Raw genomic sequence first — 25,918 nt, 5'->3', positions numbered from 1 at the left:
GCCAGAAGAGAGTGGGGGCCGATATTCAACATTCTTAAAGAAAAGAATTTTCAACCCAGAATATCATACCCAGACAAACTAAGCTTCAGAAGTGAAGGAGAAATAAAATACTTTACAGACAAGCAAACACTCAGTGATATTGTCACCACCAGGCCTGCCCTAAAAGAGCCCCTGAAGAAAGGACTAAACATGGAAAGGAACGACCGGTACCAGCCACTGCAAAAACATGCCAAATTGTAAAGACCATCGAGGCTAGGAAGAAACTGCATCAACTAACGAGCAAAATAACCAACTAACATCATAATGACAGGATCAAATTCACACATAATAATATAAACTTTAAATGTAAATGGGCTAAATGCTCCAATTAAAAGACACAGACTGGCAAACTGGATAAGGAGTCAAGACCCATCAGTGTGCTGTATTCAGGAAACCCATCTCACGTGCAGAGACACACATAGACTCAAAATAAAGGGATGGAGGAAGATCTATCAAGCAAATGGAAAACAAAAAAAGGCAGGGGTAGCAATCCTAGTCTCTGATAAAATAGACTTTAAACCAACAAAGATGAAAAGAGACAAAGAAGGCCACTACATAATGGTAAAGGTATGAATTCAACAAGAAGAGCTAACTATCCTAAATATATATGCACCCAACACAGGAGCACCCAGATTCATAAAGCAAGTCCTGAGTGACATACAAAGGGACTTAAACTCCCACACAATAATAATGGGAGATTGTAACACCCTACTGTCAACATTAGACATATCAACGAGACAGAAAGTTAACAAGGATTTCCAGGAATTGAACTCAGCTCTGCACAAAGTGAACCTAATAGACATCTACAAAACTCTCCACCCCAAATCAACAGAATATACATTTTTTTCAGCACCACACCACACCTATTCCAAAATTGACCACATAGTTGGAAGTAAAGCTCTCCTCAGCAAATGTAAAAGAGCAGAAATTATAACAAACTGGCTCTCAGACCACAGTGCAATCGAACTAGAACTCAGGATTAAGAAACTCACTCAAATCCGCTCAACTACATGGAAACTGAACAACCTGCTCCTGAATGACTACTGGGTACATAATGAAATGAAGGCAGAAATAAAGATGTTCTTTGAAACCAATGAGAACAAAGACACAACATACCAGAATCTCTGGGACACATTCAAAGCAGTGTGTAGAGAGAAATTTATAGCACTAAATGCCCCCTAGAGAAAGCAGGAAAGATCCAAAATTGACACCCTAACATCACAATTAAAAGAACTAGAAAAGCAAGAGCAAACACATTCAAAAGCTCACAGAAGGCTAGAAATAACTAAAATCAGAGCAGAACTGAAGGAAATAGAGACACAAAAAACCCTTAAAAAAATTAATGAATCCAGGAGCTGGTTTTTTGAAAAGATCAACAAAATTGATAGACTGCTAGCAAGACTAATAAAGAAGAGAGGGAAGAATCAAATAGATGCAATAAAAAATGAAAAAGGGGTTATCATCACCGATCCCACAGAAATAGAATCTACCATCAGAGAATACTACAAACACCTCTATGCAAATAAACTAGAAAATCTAGAAGAAATGGATAAATTCCTCGACAAATATACCCTCCCAAGAGTAAACCAGGAAGAAGTTGAATCTCTGAATAGACCAATAACAAGCTCTGAAATTGTGGCAATAATCAACAGCTAACCAACCAAAAAGAGTCCAGGACCTGATGGATTCACAGCCGAATTCTACCAGAGGTACAAGGAGGAACTGGTACCATTCCTTCAGAAACTCTTCCAATCAATAGAAAAAGAGGGAATCCTCCCTAACACATTTTATGAGGCCAGCGTCATCCTGATGCCGAAGCCTGGCAGAGACATAACCAAAAAAGAGAATTTCAGACCAATATCCTTGATGAACATTGATGCAAAAATCCTCAATAAAATACTGGCAAACCTAATCCAGCAGCGCATCCAAAAGCTTACACACTATGATCAACTGGGCTTCATTCCTGGGATGCAAGGCTGGTTCAACATACACAAATCAATAAATGTAATCTAGCATATAAACAGAACCAAAGACAAAAACCACATGATTATCTCAATAGATGCAGAAAAGGCCTTTGACAAAATTCAACAACGCTTCATGCTAAAAACTCTCAATAAATTAGGTGTTGATGGGACGTATCTCAAAATAATAAGAGATATCTATGACAAACCCACAGCCAATATCATACTGAAGGGGCAAAAACTGGAAGCATTCCCTTTGAAAACTGGCACAAGACAGGGATGCCCTCTCTCACCACTCCTATTCAACATAGTGCTGGAAGTTCTGGCCAGGGCAATCAGGCAGGAGAAGGAAATGAAGGGTATTCAATTAGGAAAAGAGGAAGTCAAATTGTCCCTGTTTGCAGATGACATGATTGTACATCTAGAAAACTCCATGGTCTCAGCCAAAAATCTCCTTAAGCTGATTAGCAACTTCAGCAAAGTCTCAGGATACAAAATCAATGTACAAAAATCACAAGCATTCTTGTACACCAGTCACAGACAAACAGAGAGCCAAATCATGAGTGAACTCCCATTCACAATTGCTTCAAAGAGAATCAAATACCTAGGAATCCAATTTACAACGGATGTGAAGGACCTCTTCAAGGAGAACTATAAACCACTGCTCAATGAAATAAAAGAGGTTACAAACAAATGGAAGAACATTCCATGCTCATGGGTTGGAAGAATCAATATCGTGAAAATGGCCATACTGCCCAAGGTAATTTATAGATTCAATGCCATCCCCATCAAGCTACCAATGACTTTCTTCACAGAATTCGAAAAAACTACTTTAAAGTTCATATGGAACCAAAAAAGAGCCCGCATAGCCAAGTCAATCCTAAGGCAAAAGAACAAAGCTGGAGGCATCACGGTACCTGACTTCAAACTATACTACAAGGCTACAGTAACCAAAACAGCATGGTACTGGTACCACAACAGAGACATAGATCAATGGAACAGAACAGGGCCCTCAGAAATAATGCTGCTTGTCTATAACTATCTGATCTTTGAAAAACCTGACAAAAACAAGCAATGGGGAAAGGATTCCCTATTTAATAAATGGTGCTGGGAAAACTGGCTAGCCATATGTAGAAAGCTGAAACTGGATCCCTTCCTTACACCTTATACAAAAATTAATTCAAGATGGATTAAAGACTTAAATATTAGACCTAAAACCATTAAAATCCTACAAGAAAACCTAGGCAATACCATTCAGGACATAGGCGTGGGCAAGGACATCATGTCTAAAACACCAAAAGCAATGGCAACAAAAGCCAAAATTGACAAATGGGATCTAATTAAACTAAGGAGCTTTTGCACGGCAAAAGAAACTACCATCAGAGTGAACAGGCAACCTACAGAATGGGAGAAAATTTTTGCAACCTACTCATCTGACAAAGGGCTGATATCCAGAATCTACAATGAACTGAAACAAATTTACAAGAAAAAAACAAACAACTCCATCAAAAAGTGGACCAAGGACACGAACAGACACTTCTCAAAAGAAGACATTTATGCAGCCAAAAAACACATGAAAAAATGCTCATCATCACTGGCCATCAGAGAAATGCAAATCAAAACCACAATGAGATACCATCTCACACCAGTTAGAATGGCCATCATTAAAAAGTCAGGAAACAACAGGTGCTGGAGAGGATGTGGAGAAACAGGAACACTTTTACACTGTTGGTGGGACTGTAAACTAGTTCAACCATTGTGGAAGTCAGTGTGGCGATTCCTCAGGGATCTAGAACTAGAAATACCATTTGACCCAGCCATCCCATTACTGGGTATATACCCAAAGGACTATAAATCATGCTGCTATAAAGACACATGCACACGTATGTTTATTGCGGCACTATTCACAATAGCAAAGACTTGGAACCAACCCAAATGTCCAACAATGATAGACTGGATTAAGAAAATGTGGCACATATACACCATGGAATACTATGCAGCCATAAAAATGATGAGTTCATATCCTTTGTAGGGACATGGATGAAACTGGAAAACATCATTCTCAGTAAACTATCACAAGGACAAAAAACCAAACACCACATGTTCTCACTCATAGGTGGGAATTGAACAATGAGAACTCATGGACACAGGAAGGGGAACATCACACTCTGGGGATTGTTGTGGGGTGGGGGGAGGGGGGAAGGACAGCATTAGGAGATATACCTAATGCTAAATGACGAGTTAATTGGTGCAGCAAAACAACATGGCACATGGATACATATGTAACAAACCTGCACATTGTGCACATGTACCCTAAAACCTAAAGTATATATATAAAAAAAAGGCAGACAGATGGGCAACGTATGCCTCCAGATCTAAGAAGAACACTCCTTCACCTATGCAGTATTTTGCTCAAGGATTCTTAACTTGAATCTAATGATGGGAAAACAAAACAAATGCAAAATAAGGAACTGGATTAAAAGAGGGGAAATGTATTAATCAAAGAATGTCAATATCATTAAAAAACAAAAAGAAAAAGAAAGGCAGCACAAATATTCTAAATCAGGGACAGGCAAACTACAGTTGCCAGGCCAAATCAGGCCTGATGTCTGCTTATATAGATAAAGTTTTCCTGAAACACAGCTTTATCCTTTCACATACTTATAGTCAATGGCTTCTTCTCTCTACAACAGCAGAGGTGATTAGATGTGACAGAGATCTATGACACAGACAAAGCCAAAAATATTTACTATCAGGCCCTGTAGAGAAAACGTTTGTTGACCTCTGTTCTAGACTAAAGCGTGGCAATCAGATGCAATACCTAACTCTAGACTAGATCCTGTACTGCACGTTGAAAATTACACAAAGGACACTGCAGGTCAACTGACAGAATGAAACACAAACAGTAGATTAAAACATTGTACAATGTCAAATATATTGAAGGTAAAAACTGTACCTTAAGACTCTTAAGACTATCACTATTCTCAGAAAATACATACTGAAGTATTTTGGGTCAAGAGCCATGATATATATAGTTTACCCTTGAAAGGTTCAGAGGGAAAAATTATGTATACACACACATATCTGTGTATGTGTACTTATGTGGAGGGAGGGGTGAGGAATGATAAAGCAAATGTAGCAAGATGTTAATGAATTTGGGTAGAATACAAAGTTGTGCTTTGCACTGTTTTTATTCTTGCACTTTTCTGTGAGCTTAAAATTATTTACAAATAAAAAATTTGTGGCTGGGAAAAAAAAAACAAAACTAAAGAGCAGCATTCTGGCAAATTTCTTTGTGATGTGTGCATTCAACTCACAGAGTTGAACCTTGCTTTTTATTTAGCAGTTTTGAATCACTCTTTTAGATGTAACTGCAAGGGGAAATTTGGAGTGCTTCCAGACTTATGGTTGAAAAGGAAATATCTTCACATAAAATCTAGACAGAAGCATTCTGACAAACTTCTTTATGATGTGTACATTCATCTCACAGAGTTGAACCTTACTTTTCATAGAGAAGTTTTGAAACACTCTTTTTGTAGAATCTTCAAGTGGACACTTGGAGCACTTAGAAGTCTATGGTGGAAAAGGAAATATCATCACATAAAAACTAGACAGAAGAACTGTCACAAACTTCTTTGTGATGTGTGCATTCATCTCACATAGTTGAACCTTACCTTTGATTCAGCAGTTTTGAAATACTCTTTTTGTAGAATCTGCAAGTGTACATTTTGAGCGCTTCGAGGCATATAGTGGAAAATGAAATATCTTCACATAAAAGCTAGACAGAAGCATTCTGACAAACTTCTTTGTGATGTGTGCATTCATGTAACAGAATTGAAACTTAGTTTTGATAGAACAGTTTTGAAACACTCCTTTTGAAGAATCTGCAAGTGGACATTTGGAGCGCTTGTAGGCCTATGGTGGAAAACGAAATATGTTCACATAAAAACTAGACAGAAGCATTCTGAGAAGATTCTTTGTGATGAGTGCATTTTTCTCACAGAGTTGAACCTTTCTGCTGATTGGGTAGTTTTGAAACACTGTTTTTATAGTAAATGCAAGGAGACATTTGGGGAGGTTTGAGGCCTATCTTATAAAAGGAAATAACTTCACATAAAAACTAGACAGAAGCATTCTGACAAATTTCTTTGTGATGTGTGCATTCATCTCACAGAGTTGAACCTTACTTTTGATAGAGCAGTTTTGAAACACTCTTTTTGTAGAACCTGCTGGTGGACATTTTGTGCACTTCGAGGCCTATGATGGAAAAGGAAGTATCTTCAAATAAAAACTAGACAGAACCATTCTGACAAACTTCTTTGTGATGTGTGCATGAATCTCACAGAGTTGAACCTTACTTATGATAGAGCAGTTTTGAAACATACTTTTTGTAGAATCTGCAAGTGGACATTTTGAGCACTTAGAGGCCTATGGTGGAAAACGAAATATCTTCGCATAAAAACTAGACAGAATCGTTCTGGCAAAGTTCTTTGTGATGTGTGCATTCATCTCACAGAGTTGAACATTTCTTTTGTTTGAGCAGTTTTTAAATACACTTTTTGTAGTATCTGCAAGGGGATATTTGGAGCGCGTTGAGGTCTATGGTTGAAAAGGAAATACGTTCATTAAAACTAGTCAGAAGCATTCTGAAAAACTTCTTTGTGATGTGTGCATTCACCTCACAGAGTTGAACCTTACTTTTATAGAGCAGTTTTGAAACACTCTTTTGGAGAATCTGCAAGTGGAAATTTGGAGCGCTTTGAGGCCTATGTTGGAAAATGAAATATCTTCACTTAAAAACTAGACAGAAGCATTCTGAGAAACTTCTTTTGATGTGTGCATTCTTCTCACAGAGTTCAACATTTCTTTAGATTGAGCAGTTTTGAAACACTTCTTTGGTAGTATCTACAAGGGGATATTTTGAGCACTCTGAGGCTTATCTCGAAAAAGGAAATATGTTCACATAAAAAATATCCAGAAGCATTCTGACAAACTTCTTTGTGATGTTTATATTCATTTCACAGTGTTTAACTGTACTTTTGACAGAGCAGTTTTGAAACACTCTTTTTGTAGAATCCGCAAGTGGACATTTGGAGCACTTCAAGGTCTATGGTGGAAATGGAAATATCTTAACATAAAAACTAAACAGAAGCATTCAGACAAACTTCTTGGTGATGTGTTCATTCATCTCAAAGAGTTGAACCTTACTATTGATAGAGCAGTTTTGAAACACTCTTTTTTAGGAATCTGCGTGTACATTTGGAGCGCTTTGAGGCCTATGGTGGAAAACGAAATATCTTCACATAAAAACTAGACAGAAGCATTCTGAGAAACTTCTTGGTGATGTGTGCATTCTTCCCACAGAGTGGAACCTTTTTTTTGATTGAGCAGTTTTGAAACACTCTTTTTGTAGTATCTGCAAGGGGACAATTGGAGCGCTTCGACACCTATGGTGGAAAAGGAAATATCTTCACATAAAAATTAGATAGAAGCATTCTGACAAACTTATTTGTGATGTGTGCCTTCATCTCACAGATTTGAACCTTACCTTTGATAGAGCAGTTTTGAAACACTCTTTTTGTAGAATCTGCAAGTGAACATTTGGAGCTCTTCGAGGACTATGGTTTAAAAGGAAATATCTTCACATAAAAACTAGACAGAAGCATTGTGACAATCTTCTTTGTGATGGGTGCATTCATCTTACAGAGTTGAACCTTTCTTTTGATTCAGCAGTTTTGAAACACTCTTTTGGTACTATCTGCAAGGGGATACTTTGAGTGCTTCCCAGCCTATAGTGGAAAAGGAAATATCTTCACATAAAAACTAGACAGAAGCATTCTGATGAACTTCTTTGTGAGGTGTGCATTAATCTCATAGAGTTCAACCTTACTTTTCATAGAGCAGTTTTGAAACACTCTTTTTGTAGTATCTGCAAATGTACATTTACAGCACTTCGAGGCCTATGGTGGAAAAGGAAATACCTTCACATAAAAACTAGACAGAAGCATTCTGACGAACTCTTTGTGATGTGTGCATTCATCTCACAGAGTTGAACCTTACTTTTGATTGAGCACTTTTGACACACTCTTTTTGTAGTATCTACAAGGGGACGTTTGGAGTGCTTCAAGGCCTATGGTGGAAAAGGAAAAATCTTCACATAAAAATTAGACAGAAGCAGCCGGGCGCGGTGGCTCATGCTTGTAATCCCAGCACTTTGGGAGGCCGAGGCGGGCGGATCACGAGGTCAGGAGATCGAGACCACGGTGAAACCCCGTCTCTACTAAAAATACAAAAAATTAGCCGGGCACGGTGGCGGGTGCCTGTAGTCCCAGCTACTCGGAGAGGCTGAGGCAGGAGAATGGCGTGAACCTGGGAGGCGGAGCTTGCAGTGAGCCGAGATTGCACCACTGCACTCCAGCCTGGGCGACAGAGCGAGACTCCGTCTCAAAAAAAAAAAAAAAAAAAAAAAAAAAATTAGACAGAAGCATTCTGACAAACTTCTTTGTGATGTGTGCCTTCATCATACAGAGTTCAACCTTACTTTTGATAGAGCAGTTTTGAAACCCTCTTTTTGTAGAATCTGCAAGTGTACATTTGGAGCACTTTGAGACATATGGTGGGAAAGGAAATATCTTCACATAAAAACTAGACAGAAGCATTCTGAAAAACTTCTTTGCAATGTGTGCATTTATCTCACAGAGTTGAACCTTACTTTTGATAGAGCAGTTTTGAAACACTCTTTTGGAGAATCTGCAAGTGGACATTTGGAGCACTTTGAGGCCTATGATGGAAAACGAAATATCTTCACATAAAAACTAGACAGAAGCTTCTGAAAATTTATAAAGAAACGGAATTATTTCTCACAGTTATGGAGACTGAGAAGTGCAAGGTTGAGGGCCACATCTGGTGAGGGCCTTCTTGCTGCCCGGAGGTCTCTGCAGAGTCCCGCAGTGGCACAGGGCATCACATGGTGAGGACGTTACACTTGCTCACTTTGGTTTCTCTTCCTTTTCTTATAAAACCACCAATCTCACTCCCATGTTAATCCATTAATCTGTTAACCCATAATTCATTAATCCATTCATAAGAGCTTTGCCCTTATGACCCGAGAATCTTTTAAAGGCCCCACCAAGCTGGATGTAGTGGGTCTTGCCTGTAGGACAGCTACTGGAGAGGCTGAGGTAGAGGGTGCCTTGAGTCCAGGAGTTTGAAACTAGCCTGGGCAACGTAGCAAGACTTTATCTTTATTTAAAATAATATAAATTAAGGCCTCACCTCTCAATACTGCCACACTGGAGATTAAAGTTCAACATGACTTTGAGAGGGGACAAATATTCAAACTGTAGCAGATACTATATAAATGAATATGTTTACTGTTGTGATCTTTAAAAACGTAAGTAAATATTAAGTTGTGGTCTTTAATGGAAGAAAAAGACTTATGGGGAAAAAGCCTAGGACTGAAGGAGTCAAATTGTTGTGAATATGAGTTTTCTTAGAACTTATAATCAAGTTCAGGTAGCAGTTTTTGAGCTATGCTGTGTGGGCTGTGTGGTGACAGGGAGAGTGCTGGAGGCATAGAAACATAATGAACGTTTCATGTACCTGCTTTTTGCTAGGCACTGTGCTTGGCCTAGCAAAAGTAAGTGATTGGTAAATCATTTACTCTCAGACCAGCCCTGTGATATAGTTAATCTATCCATTTTATGGTTTCCATTCATTTGACAAATATTTGTTGAGCATATCATCAGTCTCTAGGCTTCTATAGAAAAATAAATCAGACTGGTTTATATACAAAGAGAACTTATTGGATCATGTTAGCTGAAGAGGTCTAGAAGTAGCTCTAGGTTCAGTGATAGCTTGACGCTGGGCTCAAATGATACTGCCCAGGTCCATTCTTCCCCTGGATTGACTCCACTCTCAGGATATTCATAGTGGCTCCCATAGCTTAAGGCTCAAATTGTCATAACAGGCAGACTAGAAGAAGAAGTCTTCTCTGAGGGCTCAAAGTCCTGGAATAAAATTTTCTGGGCCCTAACTGGCCTCCTGTTAGTCACCTGCTTCTCCCTGAGCCAGTCACTGTGGTCAGGGTGTTGTGATCTCATTGGCCTAACATAGATAACTTTCTCCATCCTTAGAACCAGGGGGCTGCAAAAGTTCTGAAGTCCCTGTGCTGAGGGAATGGCATGAAAAGACACAGATATAAAAAGCCCAAAACTTTGTAAAAATTCCCATTAAGTTACAAAGTAGTCACTTTCTGTACCATGGGTTTGCTCAGATAAAGCTGGAAAGACAATCAGAACTCAGTTCAACATAGAATGGGCTCAGATGGTAGAAGTTCTATATTCTATGCTGCATGGTTTTGACTGAATTTTGAAGGGAATGTCAAGCCTAGGAAGCAAACAAGAGGAGAACAAAAAACACACACAAACAAGAAAGAATCCCAGGGTACAATGATATTTACAGCAGGCAGAGGAAGAAAATTAGGAGAGAGTCGTGTAATTGAAGCCAAGGGAAGGGAATGTTTCAAAGAGCCACTAGTAAAACGTGTCCAATTCAGAAGAATTGTCAAGTAATATACGACCTGAAAGATGTCCATTGGATTCACAAATAAAAGAGATAGAAGGTCATTAAGTGACCAACTAGCACATTATCTAGAATAAGAGAAGTAATGGGCAGAAGGGATAACAGGTAGTGATCAGAGAGGACCTGTTAGAGATTAATATTTCAGAATTAGAGGATAATGAAGTAAAGATAGCTTTAATCTGGAAAGATAATGAGTTTTGAGGCAAAACTATTGGCTTAATGGATTTAATATGGACAGGAACATTGAGAAAGTCCCCAAATGTGTAAAAGTGAGAAATGCGTGGGAATTTGTTAGTAAATATGTATGGGGAGATAGTTGTCATGAACCTCAGAAGAGGCAGCTTTTCCTAAGGAAGAAGAAACTTAAAACTGTGAAAGGAACATTAGGAATGGTGAAGAATACTGACACTTCTCCCAGGCTTCATGGTTTGTGTAGGGCAAGGGAAAAAAAAATGCTCTTTTCTCAAGAGAGGACAGAAGGCAGGGATGGGGAATCACAGGCTTTTCACCATTTGGGGATGATTAAGTACAAATTTTGATACTTTCTAAACCTAGTAGGTGTATAGTAAAGAATTTATAGGAAAGACTCTCTTGCCCAAAGAAAAGAAAGTCTGGCCTTTGCCCTGGCCTTCTGAGACATAATCTCTGGGCCGTAGGAATGTTATGCCTGATAGAGCTGTATTTGCCTGGAGACCTTGAGTCATATGGGATAGTCTAACAATGTGATTTAGGATGGGGAGGTGGCCACACCTGCATAGTCTTAGAGTAGGGACTGGCCACTCCAGAAAAATCAACAATGTGACTTAAGGCAAGGGCTTTGGGTCACGTGGTATCCGTCAACTTGGAGAGAGAGATTAACCATGTGGTTAATCAACCGATTATGCCTGTGTGATGAAGCCCCACTACAAACTCTGAACACGATGATAAGGGTGAGCTTCCCTGGGTGGCAGATCTCCATGTGTGCATTGTCATTCAACAATACTGGGGAGTAACCTGTCCTGACTCCACAGGAAGAGGACAATAAAAGCTCCACATTTGTTATTTCAGGACTGACTCTGCCCTGTGAACTTCTTTCCTTGGCTAGTCGTAATCTGAACCTTTCCCTGTAATAAACTGTAACCCTAAATACAATAGCTTTCAGTGAGGTCTGTGAGTCTTTCTAGCAAATTATCGAACCTGAGGGTTCTATTCAAGGTTTTGACGGCCCCCTGAATTTGGTGTCAGAAGTAAGGGCAGTTTAGGGGAGTGGGCCTTCTAACTTTGTAGTTGGCCTACTTCAAAGGAAGTAGGAAAAAGTCTGCAGATTTTATTTTCTTTGCTTTCTTATAGTATACAGTTTATATTTTAAGAAGTCTGTATACTTTTAAAATATAACATGCATTAGGCTCTTTACCCAGTATTTATCTACAATAGGTTCATGAACTCATTCAGTAAATACTGAATTTAACTGAGAGCAATTAAAGTAGTTAGGAAAAAATCCACTTGAATTCTTTTTTGTGTACATTTACCAAACATTTGTTATTAAAGAGAAAATACTTTGTACTTTGTGTTATATTAATAATTGTATTACTAATTATAAGATGTTGGGCAAATCACATAGTTTCTTTGAATTTCAGTCAAGTCTTTTCTAAAATCAAAGATAATACCCTTTCCATAGATACGAATTAAGGTTTAAGAATGAAAAGTAAAGGATGAAATTAGAACTATTTTAAAGTTTTAGCCTAGTACCTGGCATGCAGAACATGTTCCATAAATATTAACTGAGATAATGATAATATTCTAAGAATTTCATAAGATTCATGCTTTATAAATTTTATTGACTGAAGATTAATGAGTAGCTAACATTTCTGAGCTCAATTCTTTACTTAAGAAGTTAATTTTCACCTCTGTGCAAATTTTTGAGCTGAAGGTATTATAACAATCTTAGACAAATCACCACTATCAACTAGATTCCAGTTATCAATTCTATACAAATCATTGTTCTTGAATGTATATGGCTTAAAAAATATAATAGAATCAAGCTAACTTGGCCAGTCGCAATGGCTACTCACATCTGTAATCCCAGCATTTTGGGAGAACAAGGCAAGAGGATCACTTGAGGCCAGAAGTTCAAGACTAGCCTGGGCAACATAGTGAGACCCCTGTCCTTACAAAAAAATAAAAATAAAAAAATTAGCCTGGCATAGTGGCATGCACCTGTAGTCCTAGCTACTAGGGAGGCTGAGTTGGGAGAACCACTTGAGCGCAGGAGGCTGAGGCTGCAGTGGGCTATGATCACACCACTGTGCTCCAGTCTGGGCAACAGAAAAGAAAAGAATCAAACTACCTTCTACTTTTAATTATTGTATTTTTGTTTTTTAAATATTTGAAATAAATTGATTCCAGTGTTTTCATGCATTGACTATTAGTATCAATTTCTAGGCAAATTTGGATTGCTACATAACTATACTTTTTTTTTTTTTTTTTTTTTGCAGTTTTGCCATTGCCACTAGCATGGACTTGTGATGATTAATGCTGGTGTTTTTTTTCCTCTTCTTCTCACAGATGTTGAAATGCTGTTTTTTAAAGCTTTTCCCCCATTTTGATGCATCAGATAAGGTACATTCTTGGAATGATGAACAACCCCTGACTTAAAATTTAACCAATGTTGTGAAATTCCCCATCATTTTAAATTAAATACAAGCTGTTTTCAAGTCAGTCATTTTTAGATTATGGCTCTAAAAATAAATGATTCCCATGGCCTTAGTGCATTTTCTGCTCACACAAGTGAGCAATAAGGACAAATGGTTCCTTAGGATACAGTAAACACAGGAGAATGTATGTCAGTGTATCTCCATTATGTCTCATAAAAATGCTAAGTGGTATGTGTGTGTGCAGCCAAGTCTGCTATACAACTTGCGTAATACAGTGGTGATTTTACTAACCACACGAGAGGTTTCTTGGCCTTGGAAATAAGAATGGCTTTTTGTTGTTTTTGTTGTTTTTAATATCATAAGCCATGAAAGCAATCTTCCATCAAATATTCAAATGTAAACTGTTGACTTCCATTCAGACCTGCAAGCTGTATGGTGGACTTTGTAAGCTTCTTTTTGAAATTCGATGTTTCCAGGAAAGCACAAAAGGAGAAAGGGGAAACAAAGTCACTGTTCCCCAGTTCTTTTTACTTGATCTTCTTCCTTTACTTGACTCTCCTTCCACTACTTGAGCATAATCGGTTTTAATATCCGTAAGCATCTGGGGAGTCACCTGGGCTTTTGGTGACAAAAGTCTGTGGGCGAAGCTCCTCTGAGAAGAGAACCCTGCTCTCTGCCTTTCAGGTAGGCAGAGCTCGGCAACCGGTTTCTACGGACCGAGGACGCGTTGCTAAGGGACTGAAGGGTGGGGGCGGGGCGAGTAACCCGCGGAGCCAGAAGAGGGAGGAAAGGAGATGAGGTTTGTTTCAGGGTGCGGAAGCGCTGGAAAAGCTGAAAATCAAAATTTGTACGAGGGTGGGAGGAGAAATAGGAAAAACATCGTTTTACGTAAACGGCCTTTCTGTCCCTGGAGTCGATGGGACGTTCTCCAGCGGGGCCTGGACCGGGAGAGTGTGGGTGAGGTCGGGCAAGTGTGGGGCCGCGGCGGGAGGCGGGCCCGGGGGGCTCTTCCAGGTTCGCTAAAGAACCCTCTGCATCTTCTAAACTAAATATTAATGAGCTTCCTCAATGTTGCCCTTAATTTTGCTTTCCCATGAAACGACCATAGGCATAGAGCGTTTGAGTCGGGCTGTCTATGTTTCCAGCGAGATGGAGGCGCCTGGGGGAAGGTGACTCGGGGCGGGGCAAGAGATGCCAGGGGCGCTGGGGGCCGCTTAATTGATACATTTCCAAACCGACGACTCCCAGCCTCCTGGAATGGATGGTGGAAGCTGATCACTCCTGCGGTAATTGTGCTGGGATTTCGAGCTGGGTAATCAATTCTTCCAATCATTATCTGATTAGTCGCCCACAATAATACTCCACAGTCCACGTACATCATAGTTTTAAAATTCCTTAATAGTTTTTCTTATAAACTTCCCTTCCAGGCCGGCGCTGTGGCTCATGCCTGGAAGCCCAGCACTTTGGGAGGCCAAGGCGGGAGGATCACTTGAGGTCAGGAGTTAGAGACCAGCCTGGCCACAGTGGCGAAACCCAGTCTCTACTAAAAATACAAAAATTAGCCGGGCATGGTGGTGGGTGCCTATAGTCCCAGCTACTCGGCAGGCTGAGGCAGGAGAAACACTTGAACCTGGGAGGCAGAGGTTGCAGTGAGCTGAGATCGCAGCCACTGCACTCCAGCCTGGGTGACAGAGTCAGTGAGACCATCTCGAAAATAAAAATAAATAAATAAGGGACAAGAAAATTCATAATGCGGAACTAAGCACCTAGGTCAGGTTTTTAAATTAGTTCTCAGTGCCTGGGCTGTACTAGCTTGCTGGGACTACCATGACAAAACATCACAGACGGAGTGGCTAAACAACAGAAATTTGTTTTCTTACAGTTCTAGACACTAAAAGTTGGAAATGAAGGAGTGGGCAGGGTGGTTTTCTTCAGAGGCCTCGCTCCTTGGCTTGGGGTGGTGGCTGCCTTCTCACTGAATCTTCACAACGACTCTCCTCTGTGTATCCTCGGTGTCCCAATCTCCTCTTCTTATACGACACCAGTCATACTGGCCAGAGGCCTACCCTAACAACCCCATTTTAACTTTACTCTTTAAAGGCTGTATGTCCAAATACAATCACAGTCTGAGATCCTGGGGCCTAGGACTTCAACATATGAATTTAGGGGCAACATAATTCAGCCTATAATATGAGCCATTTATCAACATTTTAGATTTAAAGAAAAAAGATTCCTTAAGTCTATCCTTGGAATGTGAGATGGAGATAGCCAGTTATCTAATTACTGAGTAAACATTAATCATTTAACAGACGAAGTGCGTCCTTAATGTGGTCTCAGTAGTGGACTGTGTCAGACAAAAGTGTAAGAAGTGGCCTTGTCCTCAAGGAGTAAGCATTTGAACTGATAAAGCCACATAATGGAAGTGAATTTTAATTTAAGCCTGCATTTTCTTGATACTTTCTCAGGCCTTTAGTTTGTGACTTTAGAGATTCTTAGTTTTCCTGAGTTGTTTAGAACTTGCTGAAGAACCCTTCTCAGCTGAGCCTATTATATTGACGACACTGGGTTTTGTTATTTTTTGTTTGTTTTTAGTCCCAAAGGTGCTGTTAAAATAAAATTGTTCTCTTAAAATATTTAAGACATTTTTATTTTAGATATGACTTAGTCTCTGATACGCTAATAATATTGACCTACAATTTTTGTTGTGAGCAAGTCTTTGCGCTGAGGCCTGTAGATGATTCACTGTGAGAGTAATTGGGAATTCATTCTGCCCCAATTGGCATGGCCTCTATTTCATTGTGTTCTTTAAAAACAAACAAACAAACAACAACAAAAAACTGTCACTACTGAGCTACAAATTAAGGATATAAATCCAAGTTTCCTTTCAAAACAATTTTACCAAGTTGAGATTGGCAATAACCCCATTTTATAATAATTTACTCAACTTTTTATTTCATCTTCCAGTAAATCATTATGAAGTAACATCATTTATTACAGATAAACTAGGATTACTCTTCCTAAAAATTTATATTCAGAGACATCTCCAAATTAAATTGTAATTTTCAAATCCCCATTAAATGTAAAACGCTTTGCCTGAGGCTGAGAGTCGGAGGTGGGTAAGTCAGTTCTTGCTTTAAATGAGCTTTCAACCCAGTGAGGAAGAGATCTGTCAAAGAGTAAACCTCTTTTTTTTTTTTTGAGTTGGAGACTCGCTCGTCACCCAGGCTGGAGTGCAGTGGCATGATCACAGCTCACTGCAACCTCCGCCACCTGGGTTCAGGTTATTCTCCTGCGTCAACCTCCAAAGTAGCTGGGATTACAGGCGTGCGCCACCATGCGCAGCTAATTTTTTTTTGTATTTTTAGTAGACACAGGGTTTCACCATGTTGGCCAGGCAGGTCTCGACTCCTGACTTGACGTGATCCGCCTGCCTCAGCTTCCCGAAGTGCTGGGATTACAGGCGTGAGCCACCGCACCCAGCGAGTAAACCTCTTAAAACCTGGTGTGGTGGCTCTTGCCTGTAATCCCAGCTACTCAGGAGGCTGAGAGGCTGGAGGATTGCTTGAGGCCAGGAGCACACAACAAATAGACTGTCACCGAGACAAGGAATGAGACAATGCCAAGGAAAGTTCCATAGAAGAGGTAGTCTTGGCTGGGCACTATAATCCCAGCACTTTGGGAGGCCGAGGTGGGCAGATCACAAGGTCAGGAGTTTGAGACCAGCCTGGCCAATATGGTGAAACCCCATCTCTACCAAAAATACAAAAATTAGCTGGGTGTGGTGGCGGGCACCTGTAATCCCAGCTACTCAGGAGGCTGAGGCAGGAGAATCACTTGAACCTGGGAGGCGGAGGTTGCAGTGAGCCAAGATTGTGCCACTGCACTCCAGCCTAGACTGCGAGACTCCATCTCAAAAAAAAAAAAAAAAAAAAAAAAAAAAAAGAGAAGAGGCAGTCTTCATACCATATTTGATAAAGAGTAGGCTTTTGACTGGAAGACATGTGGGAGAACATTCTGAGTAGAAGGAAATGCATGAGTGAAGGGTGTGCTTGGGAAAAGGGCAGGACGTGTCCGGGAAGTAAGAATGGTAGAAAATGGTGGAACAGAAAGGGGTAGGATGAATAAACTAGAAAGGTGGGCTGAGCCAGATCCTGGACTATCTTTTCTTGAATGGTCTCATATGTCATCTGAGGAGTTTGGGTATTCTTCAGGTTATGAGAGCAAGCTAAGGATTGTGGGCTGGAACTGGTCCTGATCAGTGACCTGTTTAAGAAAGACAGCTCTGATGGCATTGTGTTTGTTTGTTTTTTGTTTTTTGAAAAGGAGTCTTGCTCTGTCACCTAGGCTGGAGTGCAGTAGTGTGATCTTGGCTCACTGCAATCTCCACCTCCTGGGTTCATATGATTCTCCTGCCTCAGCTTCCAGGGTAGCTAGGATTACAAACATGCACCACCATGCCCAGCTAATTTTCTTTTTTTTTTTGTATTTTTCTTTTTTTAATAGATTTCATCATGTTGGCCAGCCTGGTCGCAAACTCCTGACCTCAAGTGATCCACCTGCCTTGGCCTCCCAAAGTGCTGGGATTACAGGTGTGAGCCAGCCACCAAGCCCAGCCTGATGGCATTTCAAAGAATCAATATTTGAGGAATGAGGAGGAAGGTTTGGGGCAGGCAAATTAGGGAGGTGTATAGTGCAGTAACCCAAAGGAGGGAAAGTGACAACCTGAAGGTTTGAAGAAGGACAATGGCAATGGAAATCAAAGCAAGGATAAGAAAGGTCTGTCTTCTTGATGTTAATGTTGCCCCACTGTTCAAAGAATTCTGTGAGAGACCACTGATCCATGTCCACCTCTGAGATTCTATGAGTTAGGCTTCTGTGACCACATCAGAACCCTATATTCCAGATGAGAGCACTTCCTCCAACACTAAGTAGAATGCTTCAGAAGATGAGAGAGATGATAACTAGTAGGGTCAGGAGAAGAAATTTTTTTCTGTTTCGCAAATAAATTTGAGCATGCTAAGAGGAAGCAATAAATCGGTGAAGGAAAGAGATAAAAGGTGCAGGAGAAAGGGGATAACTAATAGAGATAATTCGTTCAGGAGACTGGAGGTAATGGAGTCTAGAGTACATCAGGAGGGATTAGCTTTGGGTGGGAAAGCCAACACTTCTGTTAAAATTGAAGTGCAAAAGGGTTGAGAATGAATAATACTTTGGTATGAGAGGTAGGAGCTGAAGAAGCTCTTACTTGATGGTCTCTATTTTCTTAGTGAAATAGGAGAGGGCATCTCCCTTGCCTAGGAAGATGGGGATTACAAGGAAAAATGTTTACCAGGTGCCAACTTCCTCAGTAAATTTGATAGAATACCTAGCACAATGTCTTCATGTAATACATTTAGGTAGCCAGTGACCAAATGAACAAATAAATGCTTATCATCAAATAATAATATATGCTCATAAAAAAAGAAGTATAAAGTAGGAACACCAAAGTATATATTAAAATTAAAAAGATATAATAAAGAACACAAACATAGATCACAATGAGGAACATTTTATATATATATATATATATATATATATATTTTTTTTTTTTTTGAGACAGTGTCTTACTTTTCACCCAGGCTGGAGTGCAGTGGTGCAATCTCAGCTCACTGCAACCTCTGCCTCCCAAGTTCAAGCAATTCTCCCACCTCAGCCTCCCGAGTAGCTGGGACCACAGGCACACACCACCTAGCCTGGCTAACTTGTTGTATTTTTAGTAGAGACAGGGTTTTGCCGTGTTGGCCAGGCTGATCTCAAACTCCTGAACTCAAGTGATCCACCTGCCTCAGCCTCCCAAAGTGCTGGGATTACAGGTGTGAGCCACTGCACCCAGCCCATTTAATATCGTCTTGATTCATTTTGCATTAAAAGATTAGTAGTTAGTTTATGCAAAGTAGTTGGGGAACACCATCATATTAGTATTGATGTTCCTTTGCTCTCAGCATTTATTTGAGGAGATACAAAATAGGCCCTTGATGAACTTATGAAATATAATGATGAAAGCAAGCAAGTTAATCTAAAGTGTTTCCTCACCTCCACTTTTTCCCAGGGCCATTTATCCATTAGGCACCATTGGCACATTGCCAAAGACCGATGGGCAAAAAGAATTTGTAAACTGAAAAAATTGTATTAGTTTCAAAATATGAAATTAATACTACAAAACTAACAGTCAGTCAATTTCATTAACTGTCAAATTTAGTATTCATAAAACTGTTGTTGACCCTTGAAAATAATTGGTTAGTTTTTCTCACTTCAAAAAAATTCATGATCTGCACAGTGATTTTCCAGAAATCATTCATAGCCAAATAATTTACTCTTAGCAAAATATTTTTAAAGCAAAAACATAAAATTATTTCATATATAGAAATTATTTCAATATAGAAAAATACAGCTGTGTGTGCATGTGCGTGCGTGCGTGTGTGTGTGTGTGTGTGTGTGTATAATGGGATGACATTTTGCTTCTTAAAATGTCCTATGTGGTGTTGAAGTTGGGGTGACTAAAAGTGAGAGTTGCAGGACACCTTACTCTAAAAAGATCTGCTTTCTGTTCTGTCTTACAAGTAAGCAGCATTGTTTCAGCTGGCCTTCATGTAGTTTGTTTTTTTTTTTTTTTTTTTTGCGACGGAGTCTCGCTCTGTCGCCCAGGCCGGACTGCGGTGGCGCAATCTCGGCTCACTGCAAGCTCCGCCTCCCGGGTTCACGCCATTCTCTTGCCTCAGCCTCCCGAGTAGCTGGGACTACAGGCGCCCACCACCGCGCCCGGCTAATTTTTTGTATTTTTAGTAGAGATGGAGTTTCACTGTGTTAGCCAAGACCTCATGTAGTTTATACCTTTCCCAAACTGGGAAGCTCATTCACTTCAATACATTGATTCTTCCAGTTATTTACCTGTGTCTTGCTGAAAAATAGAAATCTTTGTCTCCAGTAAAATAAACTTAGGTGGGGAATATGACAGCCTTCTCCATCCCCTTGAACTCATATTATGTTTAAGGGAAACACAAAAGCTAAAACTCCTCGGAGAGTTTTAGTTTAGTTTAGTTTTATAAGAGGGATGGTTCTTGGGTCTGAAAAGAAAATATGTCCACATAATCACAATCTATATTCTCTTTCAAAATCTTTCCCCTATTGTCCTGTAAGAAACCCAGAAAGTCATCAGCATTCACATTATGCTAATGCCTTTACCCTGTCAATGTCAAGTAAAATATAGAGACTAATCTCTAAAATCAAAATGTTTATTTGGGAGGAAATAATTGCAATCAGGGCATACACACAGAGCAGTAGTCTTCAGTATATTCTGAAGAACAAAGAATAGGTTAGAGATTTTATAAAACCAGGAAATGTTACAAATTGGCACTAGTGAGGTTTTGAGGCACTGACAAGACTGGTAAGTGAAGGCTGGGGGCAAAATTGGTTTAGAGTTGCCACAGGTCTTTTCAGTAGCTATTAGATACAACTGGTTTAGGTTACAGCAGTCAATTTCAGCTGCCAGACTTGCAGAGGGACTGCATTTTTGGAGCGATGTTCTGTGCCCTGAGTGTTTTCTCTTACCCTGGCTTCTCACTGTGTTTTAGTTAGGTACCACAAGAGCGACCCATTTCATATGATCAGCTTTCACAATCCTGGATCTCCCCTTCCAAGCGTGCAACCTGAGGTTGTGTGGTTTGTCACAAGGCATGCTATCTGCTTGCACCCCCATGGCCCAGAATTTCCTCTGTGTAATTTTTTTTTTTAAAAATGGGGTCTTGCTCTGTCTGTCACCCAAGCCGGGGTGCAGTAGCATGATCATAGCTCACTGCAGCCTCAAACTCCTGGACTCAAATGATCCTTTTGATTCTCCCACCTCAGCCTCCCCAGCAGCTGGGACTATAGATGCGTGCTACTGTGCCCGGCTACTTTTTTTTTTTCTTCTTGAGATGAGGTCTTGCTATGTTGCCCAGAGTGGTCTCAAACTCCTAGGGTCAAGAAATCCTCCTGCATCAGCCTCCCAAGTAGCTGGGATTATAGGCATACACCACCACACCCAGTATGTCTGTATATCACACTGGACTACATCATCTGATGGAGGGAAAATCTGGATGTAGTGACGTGATACAGGGCATGCTGGGATGGGATGTCACTCAGTGCATGAAGAATTCATACTCAGGGCAATGTATGGTGAAGGAAAAAAGAGTTAAAAAAAAGCTGAAAGAAACCAATTACAAAATAATGTAAACTTTTGGCATAGTATCCTGAATCTTTCTCCTTTCATGAACTGTTGTCTCCATGTGGCATTGCTGGAATAATATACAATATAGGAGAAATATCATAGATTCTTTTGAGCTGGAAAGAACCTTAGTATTAACATTAAAGTTCATTGAAAACATTGATGATTCTGTGCTTTCTGTGAACCATATAACTTTTACACTTAAATGCCACTGGAGCCCATTTAATTCAGTGAGCAAAAATATACTGACTGCATGGTCATCTACACAATTTTTTTTTTCGTTTTTGAGACAGAGTCTTACTCTGTCACCCAGGCTGGAGCACAGTGGCACGCCATCTTGGCTCACTGCAACCTCTGCCTCCTGGGTTCAAGCGATCCATCCTCAGCCTCCCAAATCACTGGGATTACAAGCATGTGGCACCACGCCCAGCTATTTTTGTATTTTTAGTAGAGACAGGGTTTCACTATGTTGGTCAGGCTGGTCTCGAACTCCTGACCTCAAGTGATCTGCCCGCCTCAGCCTCCCAAAGTGCTGGGATTACAGGCATGAGCCACTGTGCCTGATCCATCTACTCAAATTTTTAAAATAAATAAATAAATAAATAAATAAAGGGAGCTTTGGGTTGATATTCCTGGATTCTTGCCTCCACTCTGCCCTAGCTATTTCTATTACACTAATAGGGTACTCTGTGGCCTTCAGTTTTCTCATCTGAAGATGTAATAAATTAGACCAGGTTCTGATATCTCATACAGCTCCCTAAGCTTAATATGGACGGCCTGACCTCAGATGAGACTGTTAGCAATATTAATTAACTAGGAAATATGAACTATTATGGCAATGGGACCTAACCAGCTTAGTTGCTGCTACTTATGTGTGACTAATTGCCTGCTACATGCTGTTAACAGTCTTGGATCATTGACCAATTTAATTTGAAGCAATTAATTATATAAATATGAGTTCCTTGTGTTTACTTTCATTAAAATTATATCATGACAAAAAGAAAATAGATATGTCCAAAGTTCTACTCCTGGCCTGGCATGGTGGCTCACACCTGTAGTCCCAGCATTTTGGGAGGCTGAGACAGGTGGATCACTTGAGGTCAGGAGTTTGAGACCAGCCTGGCCAACATGGTGAAACCCTGTCTCTACTAAAAATACAAAAATTAGCTGGGTGTGGTGGTGCACACCTGTAATCCCAGCTACTCAGGAGGCTTAGGCAGGAAAATCACTTGAACCCAGGAGGCGGAGGTTGCAGTGAGCCAAGATCACACCACTGTACTCCAGCCTGGGTGACAGAGCAAGACTGTCTCAACAACAACAACAACAACAATAAGAACAACAAAGTTAAGTCCTACTCCTAGCTTGATATATTTTTAATTAAAAAAATTTAAAAAGAAAATAGATGTAAGTCAAGCCACATGGTCTTGCTTCAAGTATAAGTCACATATGGTTCTCATGGTAGTCGTGAACTTTCTCCCCCTCATCTTTATCATAAATTTAAAAATTCATGGGGCCTGTACACATCTGGCAGTTCTGATCATATGGCCTTCAATTGAAAAAACTTGAGTACATTTACAATTCTATGATTTACTGTATGATTAAAACAATTCTATTATTTATCTAAAACAGTAATGTAAAAGTGAGTCTTTTGAAAACTTATGCCTAGTTATATGTTTAAATTTGAATTGATTTGCTCTTCTTCCTCTTTATTGTAAAATAGGAATTTAGTGATCGACAATGGCAGAAAAAATCTTAGAGAAGTTAGATGTCCTTGATAAGCAAGCAGAGATAATCTTGGCCAGAAGAACAAAGGTTTGTGAAGTATAAGCTACAATTCGGTTTAATCATTAACAGGCTAACGTTTCAAATTTGAATAATTTTACTTTTTAGCTAATGATACATTAATATGATATAAACTAATTTGTAAAAAGCAGCTAATTATACTGGTTGAAAAGGTAATGTATACAAATATAAAAATTTTATTGCTGAGTAGTATTCCATTATATAGATGTACAAAGTTTCAACGAATCATCTAATGAAGGGCTTTTGGATTGTTTTCATGATTTTACTAGTAAAAATAAAGCTGCTTAAAAAATAAAATAAAGCTGCTATGGACATTTGCATCCACGTTTGTATGAACACGAGTTTCCATTTCTCTGAGGTAAATGCCTAAGAGTGTGATTGCTGGTGCAATCTTTCTCTTAGCTTTGGCAAGATCAAAGCCGCAAGATTTGGTTTGAGTTCCCCCAATCCAATGGGTTTCTCCTCCCTGCACCTCAGCCCCGAAACCACCTCCAGGAAGTAAGCTGGGCTATTGGAGGGTGGACCTCAGTTATTTCCCTTCTTTCAGCGATCTGTCCTACTCTGTTTTCTAATAGCTGGGGGCAGTTGTTTTCATATATTTTGCCTGAGCTCCTAGTTGTTGAGAGCAGGAGATTAATTCCCATAGTGCTTCATCTATTGGCAGAAGCAGAAGTCCCCCATATCCTTTGATTTTGCTTTCAGGGTTTTCATCTCTTTATTCTTTTGTGCTAAGCTCTGAGACAATTTTTTAGAGAAAACTTTCGGCTCCTTTACTTACCTTTTAGCTGGATCCTTTTTCTTATTCAATACATTTGTATAAGGATTTTAACAAAGTCCTATTTTGATTACTTTCTTCACTCTATTTCTGGCTCTCACGACTAGAGGAAGATTGGTGTGATTCATCATGTGTGTGGCTACAGGAAGAGGAGCAGACTGGAGGGACATGCCTACTATGGTTCCAAGAACTCTATGTATCTAAATATGTAGGTCTTTCCTTAAATTCTGTACTTTAGAATTAGGAGAGAGCCTTAATAATCCTCAAGTCCTACCCCCACATTTTACAGATGGGAAAAGAACGACTCAGGTCACACAGCAAAGGCATAAAAACAGTTGGTGCACTAGACCTCCAATTTTCAATCTGTACTATTTTTCCATTATTGCCTGCCACCTAAATTCCGTGTGTGTGTGTGTGTGTGTGTGTGTAAAGTGAGATTTTTTTTTCTTTCCACCTAAGATTTTCCCCATATAAAAAGTACTCTTTTTTTTTTTCCACTTTGGCTTTGCTGCAGATAAACAGGCTTCAGAGTGAAGGAAGAAAAACGACTATGGCTATACCCCTGACATTTGATTTTCAGTTGGAATTTGAAGAGGCTCTTGCTACATCCACATCTAAGGCAATATCAAAGATCAAAGAAGACAAGTCACGCAGCATTACAAAATCAAAAATGTAACTATCATAACCACCTTAAATTTTCGGTTCAGAATTTGTTTGTTTGTTTGTGAAACAAGGACTCACTCATTGCCTAGGCTAGAGTGCAGTGGTGCAAACATGGTTCACTGCAGCCTCGACTTCCCAGGTTTAGGTGATTCTTCCACCTTGGCCTCCAGAGTAGCTGGGACTACAGGCATGCACCACCATGCCCAGCTAATTTTTTGTATTTTTAATAGAGATAGTGTTTTCCCATGTTGCCCAGGCTTGTCTTGAACTTCTGGCCTCAAGATATCCACCCACCTAGGCTTCCCAAAGTACTGGGATTACTTACAGGCATGAGCCACCTCACCTGGTCCAGTTCAGAGTTTTAAAACATTACTTTATATCTGTCTTAGATTATGCAATGTATATTAAATGAAAGTTTTATGGCATATTTTATAAGGGTTATGAGTTAAAATATACTAGGTTAGCTTTCTGAATATTCCTAGTTTATAAAATATTTATTATGTATAATATTTTACTAGTGTAGATGGTAATTACAACTGTGAATTTTTAAAGGAAGGCTTTTCTTGAGCTCAATTATACTGCCCCAAATTAATGTCAGGATTTATTGCAAACTTTAACTGATATGCTTAAGAAAAAGTCTGCCTAGAAAACTAAGTAAGGCAATTTCTCTGTGCACTTAAAAGGGATAGTCTAAATATGTCGTAATTGGTCTTTCACTGGCATTTAGTACATGCATAATGCTATAAGATTTTTCCAAGCACATCAGAATTGTAAAGGAGCATTCAGAAAAAAGAAGTACAAAGATGTGGAATCAATGGAACTTCAAATTAATTGGACATTGGTGGTAGTGTGGATACTGTCCTTATCTCATTTATTCTGGGTAACAAGTTTTCCTCACTTGTTCTCTGCCTAAGTACAAAGCACTACTGTGCACCCAGTTACCCAACCCAAAAGCTCACAGTTATCCTATTGAATGGGGTACGTAGTGATGAAGAGCACAGGCTCTGAAATCAGACTGCTAAGGCTTAAATCCAGCCTTGCCACTTGTTAGCTATGTGACCTTCACACATAGTTTAGATAGGCAGCAGCTATGACACTATGCACTAGGCAGCACACATGAGCACTATGACATTTGTGGGCCGGGCATGGTAGCTCACGCCTGTAATCCTAACACATTGGGAGGCTGGGGTGGGCGAATTGCCTGAGGTCAGGAGTTTGG

General features: G+C 39.7%; 1 protein-coding gene across 2 annotated transcripts in view; it reads left to right on the top strand.

Moving 5' to 3' along the window:
* The first annotated feature begins 13,974 nt into the window (after positions 1-13,974).
* The window catches only part of C5H1orf141 (chromosome 5 C1orf141 homolog), a 65,402-nt gene continuing 53,458 nt past the window's right edge, over positions 13,975-25,918 (top strand). For both annotated transcript variants that reach the window (XM_012506496.2, XM_030812499.1), the window contains exons 1-4: positions 13,975-14,015; positions 17,720-17,805; positions 23,179-23,270; positions 24,551-24,708. In XM_012506496.2, coding sequence (XP_012361950.1) covers positions 23,196-23,270; positions 24,551-24,708 — 233 coding nt within the window. In that variant the 5' untranslated portion in view covers positions 13,975-14,015; positions 17,720-17,805; positions 23,179-23,195. The remainder of the gene's footprint in view (positions 14,016-17,719; positions 17,806-23,178; positions 23,271-24,550; positions 24,709-25,918) is intronic.

This window comes from Nomascus leucogenys, chromosome 5 (genome assembly GCF_006542625.1).
Source record: "Nomascus leucogenys isolate Asia chromosome 5, Asia_NLE_v1, whole genome shotgun sequence".
NCBI classification, from domain to species: Eukaryota; Metazoa; Chordata; class Mammalia; order Primates; family Hylobatidae; genus Nomascus; species Nomascus leucogenys.
This window is presented reverse-complemented; position numbering and strand designations above follow the sequence as displayed.